The following is a 16634-nucleotide window of genomic DNA, read 5'->3' as shown; positions in this document are numbered from 1 at the left end:
TGGTATCCCCGTCTCCTGTCTCCTGTGTGGTGATAAAGTGTAGATGGTATCCCTGTCTCCTGTCTGGTAATAAAGTGTAGATGGTATCCCTGTCTCCTGTGTGGTGATAAAGTGTAGATGGTATCCCCGTCTCCTGTCTGGTGATAAAGTGTAGATGGTATCCCTGTCTCCTGTCTGGTGATAAAGTGTAGATGGTATCCCTGTCTCCTGTCTGGTAATAAAGTGTAGATGGTATCCCTGTCTCCTGTCTCCTGTGTGGTGATAAAGTGTAGATGGTATCCCTGTCTCCTGTCTGGTAATAAAGTGTAGATGGTATCCCTGTCTCCTGTGTGGTGATAAAGTGTAGATGGTATCCCTGTCTCCTGTGTGGTGATAAAGTGTAGATGGTATCCCTGTCTCCTGTCTGGTGATAAAGTGTAGATGGTATCCCTGTCTCCTGTCTGGTGATAAAGTGTAGATGGTATCCATGTCTCCTGTCTAGTGATAAAGTGTAGATGGTATCCCTGTCTCCTGTCTAGTGATAAAGTGTAGATGGTATCCCTGTCTCCTGTCTGGTGATAAAGTGTAGATGGTATCCCTGTCTCCTGTCTGGTGATAAAGTGTAGATGGTATCCCTGTCTCCTGTCTGGTGATAAAGTGTAGATGGTATCCCTGTCTCCTGTGTGGTGATAAAGTGTAGATGGTATCCCTGTCTCCTGTCTGGTGATAAAGTGTAGATGGTATCCCTGTCTCCTGTCTGGTGATAAAGTGTAGATGGTATCCCTGTCTCCTGTCTGGTGATAAAGTGTAGATGGTATCCCTGTCTCCTGTCTGGTGATAAAGTGTAGATGGTATCCCTGTCTCCTGTCTGGTGATAAAGTGTAGATGGTATCCCTGTCTCCTGTCTGGTGATAAAGTGTAGATGGTATCCCTGTCTCCTGTCTGGTGATAAAGTGTAGATGGTATCCCTGTCTCCTGTCTGGTGATAAAGTGTAGATGCTATCCCTGTCTCCTGTCTGGTGATAAAGTGTAGATGGTATCCCTGTCTCCTGTGTGGTGATAAAGTGTAGATGGTATCCCTGTCTCCTGTCTCCTGTCTGGTGATAAAGTGTAGATGGTATCCCTGACTCCTGTCTGGTGATAAAGTGTAGATGGTCTCCCTGTCTCCTGTCTGGTGATAAAGTGTAGATGGTATCCCTGTCTCCTGTCTGGTGATAAAGTGTAGATGGTATCCCTGTCTCCTGTCTAGTGATAAAGTGTAGATGGTATCCCTGTCTCCTGTTTGGTGATAAAGTGTAGATGGTATCCCTGTCTCCTGTCTCCTGTTTGGTGATAAAGTGTAGATGGTATCCCTGTCTCCTGTCTCCTGTCTGGTGATAAAGTGTAGATGGTATCCCTGTCTCCTGTGTGGTGATAAAGTGTAGATGGTATCCCTGTCTCCTGTCTGGTGATAAAGTGTAGATGGTATCCCTGTCTCCTGTCTCCTGTGTGGTGATAAAGTGTAGATGGTATCACTGTCTCCTGTCTCCTGTCTGGTGATAAAGTGTAGATGGTATCCCTGTCTCCTGTCTAGTGGTAAAGTGTAGATGGTATCCCTGTTTCCTGTCTAGTGATAAAGTGTAGATGGTATCCCTGTCTCCTGTCTAGTGATAAAGTGTAGATGGTATCCCTGTCTCCTGTCTGGTGATAAAGTGTAGATGGTATCCCTGTCTCCTGTGTGGTGATAAAGTGTAGATGGTATCCCTGTCTCCTGTGTGGTGATAAAGTGTAGATGGTATCCCTGTCTCCTGTGTGGTGATAAAGTGTAGATGGTATCCCTGTCTCCTGTGTGGTGATAAAGTGTAGATGGTATCCCTGTCTCCTGTCTGGTGATAAAGTGTAGATGGTATCCCTGTCTCCTGTTTAGTGATACAGTGTAGATGGTATCCCTGTCTCCTGTGTGGTGATAAAGTGTAGATGGTATCCCTGTCTCCTGTGTGGTGATAAAGTGTAGATGGTATCCCTGTCTCCTGTCTGGTGATAAAGTGTAGATGGTATCCCTGTCTCCTGTCTGGTGATAAAGTGTAGATGGTATCCCTGTCTCCTGTCTAGTGATAAAGTGTAGATGGTATCCCTGTCTCCTGTCTAGTGATAACGTGTAGATGGTATCACTGTCTCCTGTCTAGTGATAAAGTGTAGATGGTATCCCTGTCTCCTGTGTGGTGATAAAGTGTAGATGGTATCCCTGTCTCCTGTCTCCTGTTTGGTGATAAAGTGTAGATGGTATCCCTGTCTCCTGTGTGGTGATAAAGTGTAGATGGTATCCCTGTCTCCTGTGTGGTGATAAAGTGTAGATGGTATCCCTGTCTCCTGTGTGGTGATAAAGTGTAGATGGTATCCCTGTCTCCTGTCTGGTGATAAAGTGTAGATGGTATCCCTGTCTCCTGTCTCCTGTCTGGTGATAAAGTGTAGATGGTATCCCTGTCTCCTGTCTGGTGATAAAGTGTAGATGGTATCCCTGTCTCCTGTCTGGTGATAAAGTGTAGATGGTATCCCTGTCTCCTGTGTGGTGATAAAGTGTAGATGGTATCCCTGTCTCCTGTCTGGTGATAAAGTGTAGATGGTATCCCTGTCTCCTGTTTGGTGATAAAGTGTAGATGGTATCCCTGTCTCCTGTCTGGTGATAAAGTGTAGATGGTATCCCTGTCTCCTGTGTGGTGATAAAGTGTAGATGGTATCCCTGTCTCCTGTCTGGTGATAAAGTGTAGATGGTATCCCTGTCTCCTGTCTGGTGATAAAGTGTAGATGGTATCCCTGTCTCCTGTGTGGTGATAAAGTGTAGATGGTATCCCTGTCTCCTGTCTCCTGTTTGGTGATAAAGTGTAGATGGTATCCCTGTCTCCTGTGTGGTGATAAAGTGTAGATGGTATCCCTCTCTCCTGTCTGGTGATAAAGTGTAGATGGTATCCCTGTCTCATGTCTCCTGTGTGGTGATAAAGTGTAGATGGTATCCCTGTCTCCTGTCTGGTGATAAAGTGTAGATGGTATCCCTGTCTCCTGTCTGGTGATAAAGTGTAGATGGTATCCCTGTCTCCTGTCTGGTGATAAAGTGTAGATGGTATCCCTGTCTCCTGTTTAGTGATAAAGTGTAGATGGTATCCCTGTCTCCTGTTTAGTGATAAAGTGTAGATGGTATTCCTGTCTCCTGTCTCCTGTTTGGTGATAAAGTGTAGATGGTATCCCTGTCTCCTGTTTGGTGATAAAGTGTAGATGGTATCCCTGTCTCCTGTCTCCTGTCTGGTGATAAAGTGTAGATGTTATCCCTGTCTCCTGTCTGGTGATAAAGTGCAGATGGTATCCCTGTCTCCTGTGTGGTGATAAAGTGTAGATGGTATCCCTGTCTCCTGTGTGGTGATAAAGTGTAGATGGTATCCCTGTCTCCTGTCTCCTGTTTGGTGATAAAGTGTAGATGGTATCCCTGTCTCCTGTGTGGTGATAAAGTGTAGATGGTATCCCTGTCTCCTGTCTGGTGATAAAGTGTAGATGGTATCCCTGTCTCCTGTCTGGTGATAAAGTGTAGATGGTATCCCTGTCTCCTGTCTGGTGATAAAGTGTAGATGGTATCTCTGTCTCCTGTCTCCTGTCTGGTGATAAAGTGTAGATGGTATCACTGTCTCCTGTCTCCTGTCTGGTGATAAAGTGTAGATGGTATCCCTGTCTCCTGTCTGGTGATAAAGTGTAGATGGTATCCCTGTCTCCTGTCTGGTGATAAAGTGTAGATGGTATCCCTGTTTCCTGTCTAGTGATAAAGTGTAGATGGTATCCCTGTCTCCTGTCTGGTGATAAAGTGTAGCTGGTATCCCTGTCTCCTGTGTGGTGATAAAGTGTAGATGGTATCCCTTTCTCCTGTGTGGTGATAAAGTGTAGATGGTATCCCTGTCTCCTGTGTGGTGATAAAGTGTAGATGGTATCCCTGTCTCCTGTGTGGTGATAAAGTGTAGATGGTATCCCTGTCTCCTGTCTGGTGATAAAGTGTAGATGGTATCCCTGTCTCCTGTTTAGTGATAAAGTGTAGATGGTATCCCTGTCTCCTGTTTAGTGATAAAGTGTAGATGGTATTCCTGTCTCCTGTCTCCTGTTTGGTGATAAAGTGTAGATGGTATCCCTGTCTCCTGTTTGGTGATAAAGTGTAGATGGTATCCCTGTCTCCTGTCTCCTGTCTGGTGATAAAGTGTAGATGGTATCCCTGTCTCCTGTCTGGTGATAAAGTGTAGATGGTATCCCTGTCTCCTGTTTGGTGATAAAGTGTAGATGGTATCCCTGTCTCCTGTCTGGTGATAAAGTGTAGATGGTATCCCTGTCTCCTGTCTGGTGATAAAGTGTAGATGGTATCCCTGTCTCCTGTCTCCTGTTTGGTGATAAAGTGTAGATGGTATCCCTGTCTCCTGTCTCCTGTCTGGTGATAAAGTGTAGATGGTATCCCTGTCTCCTGTGTGGTGATAAAGTGTAGATGGTATCCCTGTCTCCTGTCTCCTGTGTGGTGATAAAGTGTAGATGGTATCCCTGTCTCCTGTCTCCTGTCTGGTGATAAAGTGTAGATGGTATCCCTGTCTCCTGTCTGGTGATAAAGTGTAGATGGTATCCCTGTCTCCTGTTGGTCATTCTATGTCCTCTAACCTAGCCTCAGGAGAGTCGCACATATAATTAAAACCGGAAACAGTTGATGGCTCTCTATTTTTCAGAGACACAGAGACGAGAAACAGGGGGGGGGAGAAGAGAGAGAGAGGGGACAGAGAGAAGGTGGGTACAGAGAGAAGAGAATAGAGAGTGAGAGACAGAGAGAGAAAAACGAGGGGGGAGAGAGAAGGGGGGACAGAGAGAAGAGAATAGAGAGTGAGAGACAGAGAGAGAAAAACGAGGGGGGAGAGAGAGAAGGGGGGGCCAGAGAGAAGGAGGGGACAGAGAGAAGAGAATAGAGAGTGAGAGAGATAGAAAAACGAGAGGGGGGTGAGAGAAGGAGGGGCCTGAGAGAAGGGGGGGACAGAGAGAAGAGAATAGAGAGTGAGAGACAGAGTGAGAGACAGAGAGAGAAAACGAGAGGGGGGAGAGAGAGAAGGAGGGGCCAGAGAGAAGAGAATAGAGAGTGAGAGACAGAGAGAGATAAACGAGAGGGGGGAGAGAGAGGGAGGGGCCAGAGAGAAGAGAAGAGAGAGTGAGAGACAGAGAGAGATAAACGAGAGGGGGGGAGATAAGAGGGAGTGAAAAAAAAGGATAATCGAAACTGAGAAAGATAGTCGGTCCTTACCAGCTGAGTGTCCTGAACCAGGGCAGCTCGTAGGAATGGTAGACTCTGTAGCCGATATCTATGATCTCCTGAAAACACTTGATCTGGATGGTCATCACCTAGCCAAGGAGAGAGAACGAGAGAGAAAGAGGAGTTAGGACCAGTGTTTGGGAGGTAACCCATATAAAATAATCACTTTTTTTTTTGACCATCTTTTAGACCATCTTTGGTTCCTCCTACCTCTCCGGGATAGGCGGGACGCTTGCGTCCCACTTGGCCAATAGCCAGGGAAAATGCAGAGCGACAAATTCAAACCTTCATTAAATCACACATGTAAGATACCAAATTAAAGCTACACTCGTTGTGAATCCAGTCAACATGCCAGATTTCAAAAAGGCTTTTCGGCGAAAGCATAAAATGCTATTATCTGATGATAGCACAACAGTAAACAAAGAGCATATTTCAACCCTGCTTTTATTTAATCATAAATGAATAAATAATAATACAAATGCTTAAGTACCAACATTTTTGGAGATTCCGTTTTCATTTAGAGTGAGTGAGAAAAAGTCAATTCTTGAACACACGGGGGGGGGGGGGGGGGTGAGATATTCTCACTCATTTTAAAATAAGGCCAGTCTGTTATTTTGAATGACTTATTTCTGGAGAAACCAAAACTTGATTGTTCAGCAGACATCACAGAACATTACTGTTTCCTCCATGCTTGTCTCAGAGAGGTGTTTCTTAGGACCCACATCGTTTCCTTCAAGGTAGGATTATAGCAATATTTCTGTTATGTTCAGATGCATTTACATGTATATTTATATGATTGTACCTAATGTTGGCTAACTGTCTTTTTTTCCTTCTCCAAATGCAGACAATGACCCAAAACATACTGCCGCCCGGGTTTGCATTGCAAATGAGGGCATAAACTGGGTCAAGACGTCAGCAGACCTTTATGTAGTGAAATATAAATACAATACCTACAACACCTACGGTAGGCCTACAGTATATCTATAAATATTTTTTCTCTCATCTCTACAGGAAGGTCTCCTGATATAAACCCGATCGAACTGACAAACATTAATCCGTCAAGCCGACAAGCACAGATGAACTGGTTCAAGGCCATCAAGATGTTATGGCTAGAGAAACTGACGATACAACAACTACATTGATCAATCTCAGCAAGGTTTTACCTGTGGTCGTGGAGCTGGAAGTGCGACTAAAATGCAGGGTAATAAGTAAACATCCATGTCTTTTCTGGTTATTTTATTAACAAAAGTATAAAAGATGTTGATGAAGAAACACTGTACTGCTGTTCTGAGTTAGAAATGTAGCACTTTAGAGGACTTAAGCATTGAAAACATTTGCAAGTTCAGGGATTTTCACTACAGTAGCCGGGCTATAAGAAGTCTATTGTCCTGTTAATAGGAAACATTAGCATGATGGGCTACACCTGCTACAGTACACTTGTGAAAAACAAGTGTTTGAAAACCTGTTTTCAAAATGCCTCCAATTGTCCATCACTATTGTAAATTTTAAAAAACACAGCATCTTGTTTAAATTCTTTATTGTAACCACAATGTCACAAATAATTTGTTATCTACCTTTCCAATTAGAGTTAGGGGGATTTACAAATGTGCGCTTTTCATTATTAGCTACATTGTTTTAGATCAAACATGCAGAAATTTTTTTTCTTTAAATTGTTTTATGTAGGATGCAAAATGTTTGACCAGTTGTAAGTAGGCCTAATAAAAAAAAGCCTACTTCAATTAGGCTGTTAGGCCTCATAACTTAACTGGCTGAGGTAAGCTAATTTATAGGCTCAGAAGAAATAGACTCCAATTAAACCCTCTTAGTCAAATTAAAATGAAGATTATTGTTGAGATGAATTGCTCGACTGGTATAGGTTCTCCATCTGCAAAGAAATTCATTAAAAATCCTACAAATGTGATTTTCTGGATTTTTTTTCTTCTCATTTTGTCTGTCATAGTTGAAGTGTACCTATGATGAAAATTACAGGCCTCTCTCGTCTTTTTAAGTGGGAGAACTTGCACAATTGGTGGCTGACTAAATACTTTTTTGCCCCACTGTATACAGCTCAAGTTGGGGGGGGGGGGGGGGGGGGGGGGGGGGGGGGGTTCACACCTAGCTCAAGATGGGAAGGGGGGTCACACCTAACTCAAGATGGGAAGGGGGGTTCACACCTAGCTCAAGATGGGAAGGGTGGTTCGCACCAAGCTCAAGATGGAAAGGGTGGTTCGCACCAAGCTCAGGGAACATGAACGGGTGTTATAAAGCTACATACCACTATCATGAACAGGGTGTTATAAAGCTACATACCACTATCATGAACAGGGTGTTATAAAGCTACATACCACTACCATGAACATGGTGTTATAAAGCTACATACCACTACCATGAACATGGTGTTATAAAGCTACATACCACTACCATGAACATGGTGTTATAAAGCTACATACCACTAACATGAACATGGTGTTATAAAGCTACATACCACTAACATGAACAGGGTGTTATAAAGTTACATACCACTAACATGAACATGGTGTTATAAAGCTACATAACACTAATATGAACATGTTATGAAGCCACGTACCACTACTATGAGCATGATAGGTCCCAGGTAAATCATCATGAAGAATCCCGATATCATGGCCATGGATAGAACCCCTCGTATACAGCAGTTCTTCCACCTGGAAAAAGACACACAGCACATCAATACACACAGCACATCAATACACACAGCACATCAATACACACAGCACATCAACACACACAGCACATCAACACACACAGCACATCAATACACACAGCACATCAATACACACAGCACATCAACACACACAGCACATCAATACACACAGGCACATCAATACACACAGCACATCAATACACACAGCACATCAACACACACAGCACATCAACACACACAGCACATCAATACACACAGCACATCAATACACACAGGCACACAGCACATCAATACACACAGCACATCAATACACACAGGCACACAGCACATCAATACACACAGCACATCAATACACAGGCACACAGCACATCAATACACACAGCACATCAATACACACAGCACATCAACACACACAGCACATCAACACACACAGCACATCAATACACACAGCACATCAATACACACAGCACATCAACACACACAGCACATCAATACACACAGGCACATCAATACACACAGCACATCAATATACACAGCACATCAATACACACAGCACATCAATACACACAGGCACACAGCACATCAATACACACAGCACATCAATACACACAGGCACACAGCACATCAATACACACAGCACATCAATACACAGGCACACAGCACATCAATACACACAGCACATCAATACACACAGGCACACAGCACATCAATACACACAGCACATCAATACACACAGCACATCAATACACACAGCACATCAACACATCCAGGCACACAGCACATCACACACAGGCACACAGCACATCAACACACACAGCACATCAACACACACAGCACATCAACACACACAGCACATCAATACACACAGCACATCGATACACACAGGCACACAGCACATCGATACACACAGGCACACAGCACATCAATACACACAGCACATCAATACACACAGCACATCAATACACACAGCACATCAACACACACAGCACATCAATACACACAGCACATCAATACACACAGGCACACAGCACATCAATACACACAGCACATCAATACACACAGGCACACAGCACATCAATACACACAGCACATCAATACACACAGGCACACAGCACATCAATACACACAGCACATCAATACACACAGGCACACAGCACATCAATACACACAGCACATCAATACACACAGGCACACAGCACATCAATACACACAGCACATCAATACACACAGCACATCAATACACACAGCACATCAATACACACAGGCACATCAACACACACAGCACATCAATACACACAGCACATCAATACACACAGACACACAGCACATCAATACACACAGCACATCAATACACACAGCACATCAATACACACAGCACATCAACACACACAGGCACACAGCACATCGATACACACAGGCACACAGCACATCAATACACACAGGCACACAGCACATCAATACACACAGCACATCAATACACACAGGCACACAGCACATCAATACACACAGCACATCAATACACACAGCACATCAATACACACAGGCACACAGCACATCAATACACACAGCACATCAACACACACAGCACATCAATACACACAGACACACAGCACATCAATACACACAGCACATCAATACACACAGCACATCAATACACAGACACACAGCACATCAATACACACAGACACACAGCACTACACACAGACAGACAAACATCAATACACACACACAGATACCCAGAAACATCAATGTAGGCCTGCATAAACCCCCAATATCTCACCACAGTCATTAAAAACAAAGCTATCCTGTTTTTACAGTTGAACAAAGGTATCGGTCACTGGATACCGACAGTGAGCTCCAACAGTATTGACCCATTTGTTGTTGTTTTGACTCTGTACTCCAGCACTTTGGATTTAAAAATGACACAATGACTATGAGGTTAAAGTGCAAACCGTCAGCTTTCATTTGAGGGTATTTTCATCCCTATCGGCCGAATCGTTTATAAATTACAGTACTTCCTGTACATAGTAGTACCCACATTTTAGGGGACCAAAAGTAGGGGACAAATTCACTATAAGAATTGAATATGTTTCTATAAACACTTCTATATTGATGTGGATGCTACCATGATTACGTATAATCCTGAATGAATTGTGAATAATGATGAACGAGAAAAATAGATGCACAAATATCATACCGCAAAGACATGCTAACCAGGATATCATGGGGCGGCAGGGTAGCCTAGTGGTTAGAGCGTTGGACTAGTAACCGGAAGGTTGCAAGTTCAAATCCCCGAGCTGACAAGGTACAAATCTGTTGTTCTGCCCCCTGATCAAGGCAGTTAACCCCACTGTTCCTAGGCCGTCATTGAAAATAAGAATTTGTTCTTTAACTGACTTGCCTAGTTAAATCAAAATAAATAAATCATGTTTTTTTTTTAGGAAAATGGGACTAACTTGACTTGACTACTTCCACTAAATCCACTAAAATGGAGGTACTATTGTACAAGGAACTACTGTAATTTCTAAACGGTTTACCCGATATGGATGAAAATACCCTCAAATTAAAGCTGACTCTTAATCCTCATTGTATCATTTCAAACCCAAAGTGCTGAAGTACAGAGCCAAACTGTCCCAATACTTTCTGGAGCTCATGAATGTTTGGTACATAAATCTAGACAGGCTAAATACACTTGACTGTAAAACACGGGATAGGCATGCTTAAATCCAGGTATAAACTGGTGTACAGAGCCTGGGACACGAGCGTCACACTTCCCCCAAGGAAAAAGTGGCTTGCTGTGCTGCCGCCTTGCTGCCTCCGCAATCCAATTCATGTACTCTTCCTCCCCCTCTCCCTCCCACCTCTCGTTACTCTATAATGCTGGACTATAATGTGGTGTCCCTCCCACCTCTCGTTACTCTATAATGCTGGACTTCCCTGGTGTCCCTCCCACCTCTCATTACTCTATAATGCTGGACTAATGTGGTGTCCCTCCCACCTCTCGTTACTCTATAATGCTGGACTAATGTGGTGTCCCTCCCACCTCTCGTTACTCTATAATGCTGGACTAATGTGGTGTCCCTCCCACCTCTCGTTACTCTATAATGCTGGACTAATGTGGTGTCCCTCCCACCTCTCGTTACTCTATAATGCTGGACTAATGTGGTGTCCCTCCCACCTCTCGTTACTCTATAATGCTGGACTTCCATGGTGTCCCTCCCACCTCTCGTTACTCTATAATGCTGGACTAATGTGGTGTCCCTCCCACCTCTCCTTACTCTATAATGCTGGACTAATGTAGTGTCCCACATCTCATTACTATATAATGCTGGTCATAACCCAAAAGGTTATAATGTGTGTGTGGTTCAAAATGCATCTCCGTGTGGTTATTATAGTGTATTCAATGTGTAGTATAGAGTACAATCCCACCTCTCCCTCCAGTGAGGACGTTAAATGTGCGTGTTACCTGGGGTTGAGGCCCTCCACGGCCTCTTTGAGGAACTGTGGAGTGTTGTCTGCTGTGGAGGGAGGAACGGATGGGGTGTCTGCTTTATATTCGCCGTCTCCTCCGGCCTCACCAGGCAGACCCAGTCTGTCCTCTCCATCTGCCTCCTAACACACACACACACACACACACACACACACAAGGGAGAGAGAGCAAGTTAGACTAGAAATACTAGTGTGTCATCAACAAAGAAAAACAACACAGGCATGAAATAAAGATACTAGATTAGACTAGTCATTCTGCGACAGTACTGTAGTATAGATCTAAAGATACTAGATTAGACTAGTCATTCTGCGACAGTACTGTAGTATAGATCTAAAGATACTAGATTAGACTAGTCATTCTGCGACAGTACTGTAGTATAGATCTAAAGATACTAGATTAGACTAGTCATTCTGCGACAGTACTGTAGTATAGATCTAAAGATACTAGATTAGACTAGTCATTCTGCGACAGTACGGGAGTATAGATCTAAAGATACTAGATTAGACTAGTCATTCTGCGACAGTACTGGAGTATAGATCTAAAGATACTAGATTAGACTAGTCATTCTGCGACAGTACTGGAGTATAGATCTAAAGATACTAGATTAGACTAGTCATTCTGCGACAGTACTGGAGTATAGATCAAAAGATACTAGATTAGACTAGTCATTCCGCTACAGTACTGGAGTATAGAGCTAAAGATACTAGATTAGACTAGTCATTCCGCGACAGTACTGGAGTATAGAGCTAAAGATACTAGATTAGACTAGTCATTCTGCGACAGTACTGGAGTATAGAGCTAAAGATACTAGATTAGACTAGTCATTCTGATACAGTACTGGAGTATAGATCTAAAGATACTAGATTAGACTACTCATTCCGCGACAGTACTGGAGTATAGAGCTAAAGATACTAGATTAGACTAGTCATTCTGATACAGTACTGGAGTATAGATTATTTCTGAAACAAGGGAAGCAAGTGGGTCTCTCAATTCAGTTCAAGGGGCTTTATTGGCATGGGAAACATAGGTAAACTTTGCCAAAGCAAGTGAAGTAGATAATAAACAAAGGTGCAATAAACAATAAAAATGAATAGTAATCATTACACTCACAAAAGTTCCAAAATAATAAAAGACATTTCAAATGTCATATTGTGTAAATACACAGTGTTGTAATGATGTGCAAATATTTAAAGTACAAAAGGGAAAATAGCATAAATATGGGTTGTATTTACAATGGTGTTTGTTCTTCACTGGTTGCCCTTTTTTTGTGGCAAAAAGGTCACAAATCTTGCTGCTGTGATGACACACTGTGGTATTTCACCCAGTAGATGTGGGAGTTCATCAAATTTGGGTTTGTTTTCTAAATCTTTGTGGATCTGTGTAATCTGAGGGAAATATGTGTCTCTAACATGGTCATACATTTGGCAGGAGGTTAGGAAGTGCAGTTCAATTTCCACCTCATTTTGTGGGCATTGTGCACATAGCCTGTCTCCTCTTGAGAGCCATGTCTGCCTACGGTGGCCTTTCTCAATATGCTCACTGAGTGTAACGGCTCTCTTCTATCTCCTCCTCTGACGAAGAGGTAGAACAAGGATCGGACCAAAATGCAGCGTGATGATGATTCATGATGATTCATGATTTATTTAAATGAAGGAAAACCCTATACAAGCAGAAACTACAAAAATAACTAAATGAAATAACGAAAACCGAAACAGCCCTATCTGGTGCAAACACAAAGACAGGAACAATCACCCACGAAAACACTCACAGAATATGGCTGCCTAAATATGGTTCCCAATCAGAGACAACGATAATCACCTGACTCTGATTGAGAACCACCTCAGGCAGCCCTAGACTACTTAGACACCCCACAAAACCCCTAAGACAAAAACACACCACAATAACCCATGTCACACCCTGGCCTGACCAAATAATTCAAGAAAACACAAAATACTAAGACCAAGGCGTGACACTGAGTCTGTACATAATCAAAGCTTTCCTTACGTTTGGGTCAGTCACAGTGGTCAGGTATTCTGCCACTGTGTACTCTCTGTTTAGGGCCAAATATCATTCTAGTCTCCCAATAATTACCGTGGGATATGCGTCAACAGCAACCTTGGGAAAATCTTCTGCATTATCATTAACAGCAGACTCATACATTTTCTCAATGAAAACTGAGAAAATGTCAAATTGGCTTTTTACCAAATTACCGTACGACAGACCACGTATTCACCCTGTACACGCTAATTGACAAACAAACAAACCAAAACCATGGCAAAGTCTTCTCATGCTTTGTTGATTTAAAAAAAGCCTGACTAAATTTGGCATGAGGGTCTGCTATACAAACTGATGGAAAGTGGTGTTGGGGGTAAAACATACGACATTATAAAATCCATGTACACAAACAAGTGTGCGGTTAAAATTGGCAAAAAACACACATTTCTTCCCACATGGCCGTGGGGCGAGACAGGGATGCAGTTTAAGCCCCACGCTCTTCAACATATATATCAATGAATTGGCGCGGGCACTAGAACGGTCTGCAGCACCCGGCCTTTCCCTACTAGAATCTGAAATTAAATGTCTGTTTGCTGATGATCTGGTGCTTCTGTCACCAACCAAGGAGGGCCTACAGCAGCACAGATTCTGCCAGACCTGGGCACTGACAGTAAATCTCAGTAAGACCAAAATAATGGTGTTCCAAAAAAGGTCCGGTCGCCAAAAATACTTGAATCAGTTATAGAACCCATTGCCCTTTATGGTTTTGAGGTGTGGGGTCCGCTCACCAACCAAGAATTCACAAAATGGGACTCTGCATGTAGAATTCTGCAAAACTATCCTCAGTGTACAACGTAAAACACCAAATAATGCATGCAAAGCAGAATTAGGCCGATACCCACTAATTATCAAAATCCAGAAAATAGACGTTAAATTCTACAACCACCTAATAGGGAGTAATTCCCAACCCTTCCATAACAAAGCCATCACCTACAGAGAGATGAACCCGGAGAAGAGTCTCCTAAGCAAGCTGGTCCTGGGGCTCTGTTCAAAAACACAAACACACCCTACAGAGCCCCAGGACAGAAACACAATTAGACCCAATCCAATCATGAGAAGAAAAAAAAGATAATTACTTAACACATTGGAATGAATTAACAAAAAAACAGAGCAAACTAGAATGCTATTTGTCCCTAAACAGAGAGTACAGTGGCAAAATACCTGACCACTGTGACTGACCCAAACTTAAGGAAAGCTTTGACTATGTACAGACTCGGTGAGCATAGCCTTGCTATTGAGAAAGGCCACCGTAGGCAGACATGGCTCTCAAGAGGAGACAGGCTATGTGCTCACCGCCCCCAAAATGAGGTAGAAACTGAGCTGCACTTCCTAACCTCCTGCCAAATGTATGACCATGTTAGAGACACATATTTCCCTCAGATTACACAGATCCACAAAGATTTAGAAAACAAACCCGATTTTGATAAACTCACATATCTACTGGGTGAAATACCACAGTGTGCCATCACAGCAGCAAGATTTGTGACCTGTTGCCACAAGAAAAGGTCAACCAGTGAAGAACAAACACCATTGTAAATACAACCCATATTTATGTTATTTTCCCTTTTGTACTTAAAATATTTGCACATCATTACAATATTGTAAATTTACACAATATGACATTTGAAATGTATTTTATTTTATTTTTGGAACTTCTGTGTAATGTTTACTGTCAATTTCACTTTTGTTTATTATCTACTTCACTTGCTTTGGCAATGTTAACATGCCAATAAAGCATTTAAAATGTTGAGAGAGCGTGAGCGAGAGAAAGAGAGCAGTAGGACAGGTGATGAGCTACTCAGTAAATGAGACTAGGAAAATCCCCAACAGCCAGGGAAGAAACAGCCGTGTGTGTGTGTGTGTGTGTATAAACAGTACACAGCAAAGACCATGCTACAGAAGCAGAAAGAGCACCATTCAGGAGGAAATTAATGAGAAGGAGAGCAGTGAGGTACACACACACACTGACCCCTGTCTCTATCCAGAGATTGAACAGTCACCCTGATGGTATCTGGCACCTCTCATCCTCTCTTTAAAAGCTTTGCAGAGGGACCATCCCTTTAAATTCTTTGCACAATGTCTGGACGGTCCACCCCCACCCCCCCCTATTCAACCCTGGTCCCTTTAACTGCTTTGCAGAGGTGGCAGAAAACAGAGGCCCAGCTTGATTAGGGATTCATTCTCACTAGGGCAGCAAACAGCCAAATGAACACGGACGAAAAAGTAAAGCCAAACAAACATGCATTCTGTTCTGCTTTGTAGTGCCAGGCCTAGCTGGAGTCTAGTTTATCTACTGCTGAGGCTGGAGTCTAGTTTATCTACTGCGGAGGCTGGAGTCTAGTTTATCTACTGCTGAGGCTGGAGTCTAGTTTATCTACTGCTGAGGCTGGAGTCTAGTTTATCTACTGCGGAGGCTGGAGTCTAGTTTATCTACTGCTGAGGCTGGAGTCTAGTTTATCTACTGCGGAGGCTGGAGTCTAGTTTATCTACTGCGGAGGCTGGAGTCTAGTTTATCTACTGCTGAGGCTAGAGTCTAGTTTATCTACTGCTGAGGCTCATTTTGTGCATGTATTCTCTTTGCTCAGGGGGTCCGGGATCCTCCCAGGGATCATTTTAATGTCGAAAGACCGAGAATCTCAGTTCTGCTAACTTTTTAAAAAGGTCATTCTACTCCAAAATGTAAGACAATAAAAATATATCATCAATATATATCTGATATCATTCAATCTCCAGAAAGTAGCCCAAAAACATATTGGTAACATATTCAACCATGCATATAACCTATCCATAGTCTATATTATCATTGTGGAGATTCTAGCTATACCATATGGAATTATTGTGTAAATTCGCACTATATTTACTAATCATTGAAACCTATCGACACGGACTCAACACATTTCACAGTCACGGAGGAGCGCTACATTATTGTGATGGATGAACTATCAAAAAAAAACATCTGACAATTATTACCCCACAGCCAGGACCCATTGAAGGGTATTTATTGAAGTAAAACCAGACTGAATTCTGAGCTCAACGTCATTGTTTCACAGACAACTGACTCTCTAGGCAGAGGCCTGGGCTAGTCGATAATATAATTGTGTAAAATATAAACGTCTTGACTCTTCACTTCATAG

At 42.8% G+C, this 16634-nt stretch overlaps 1 protein-coding gene across 1 annotated transcript in view; it reads right to left on the bottom strand.

Annotated features, from left to right (window-relative positions):
* The window catches only part of LOC109882980 (phosphatidate cytidylyltransferase 1), a 61653-nt gene that overhangs the window by 30987 nt on the left and 14032 nt on the right, over positions 1-16634 (bottom strand). Inside the window, exons 2-4 of the mRNA XM_031816626.1 lie at positions 11422-11567; positions 7860-7956; positions 5264-5361 (exon numbers count right to left, since the gene is read on the bottom strand). Of these exons, the coding sequence (XP_031672486.1) occupies positions 5264-5361; positions 7860-7956; positions 11422-11567 (341 nt within the window). The remainder of the gene's footprint in view (positions 1-5263; positions 5362-7859; positions 7957-11421; positions 11568-16634) is intronic.

This window comes from Oncorhynchus kisutch, linkage group LG3 (assembly GCF_002021735.2).
Source record: "Oncorhynchus kisutch isolate 150728-3 linkage group LG3, Okis_V2, whole genome shotgun sequence".
Classification (NCBI taxonomy): domain Eukaryota; kingdom Metazoa; phylum Chordata; class Actinopteri; order Salmoniformes; family Salmonidae; genus Oncorhynchus; species Oncorhynchus kisutch.
Note: the sequence above shows the minus strand (reverse complement) of the source record. Positions and strands in the feature narration are given on the sequence as shown.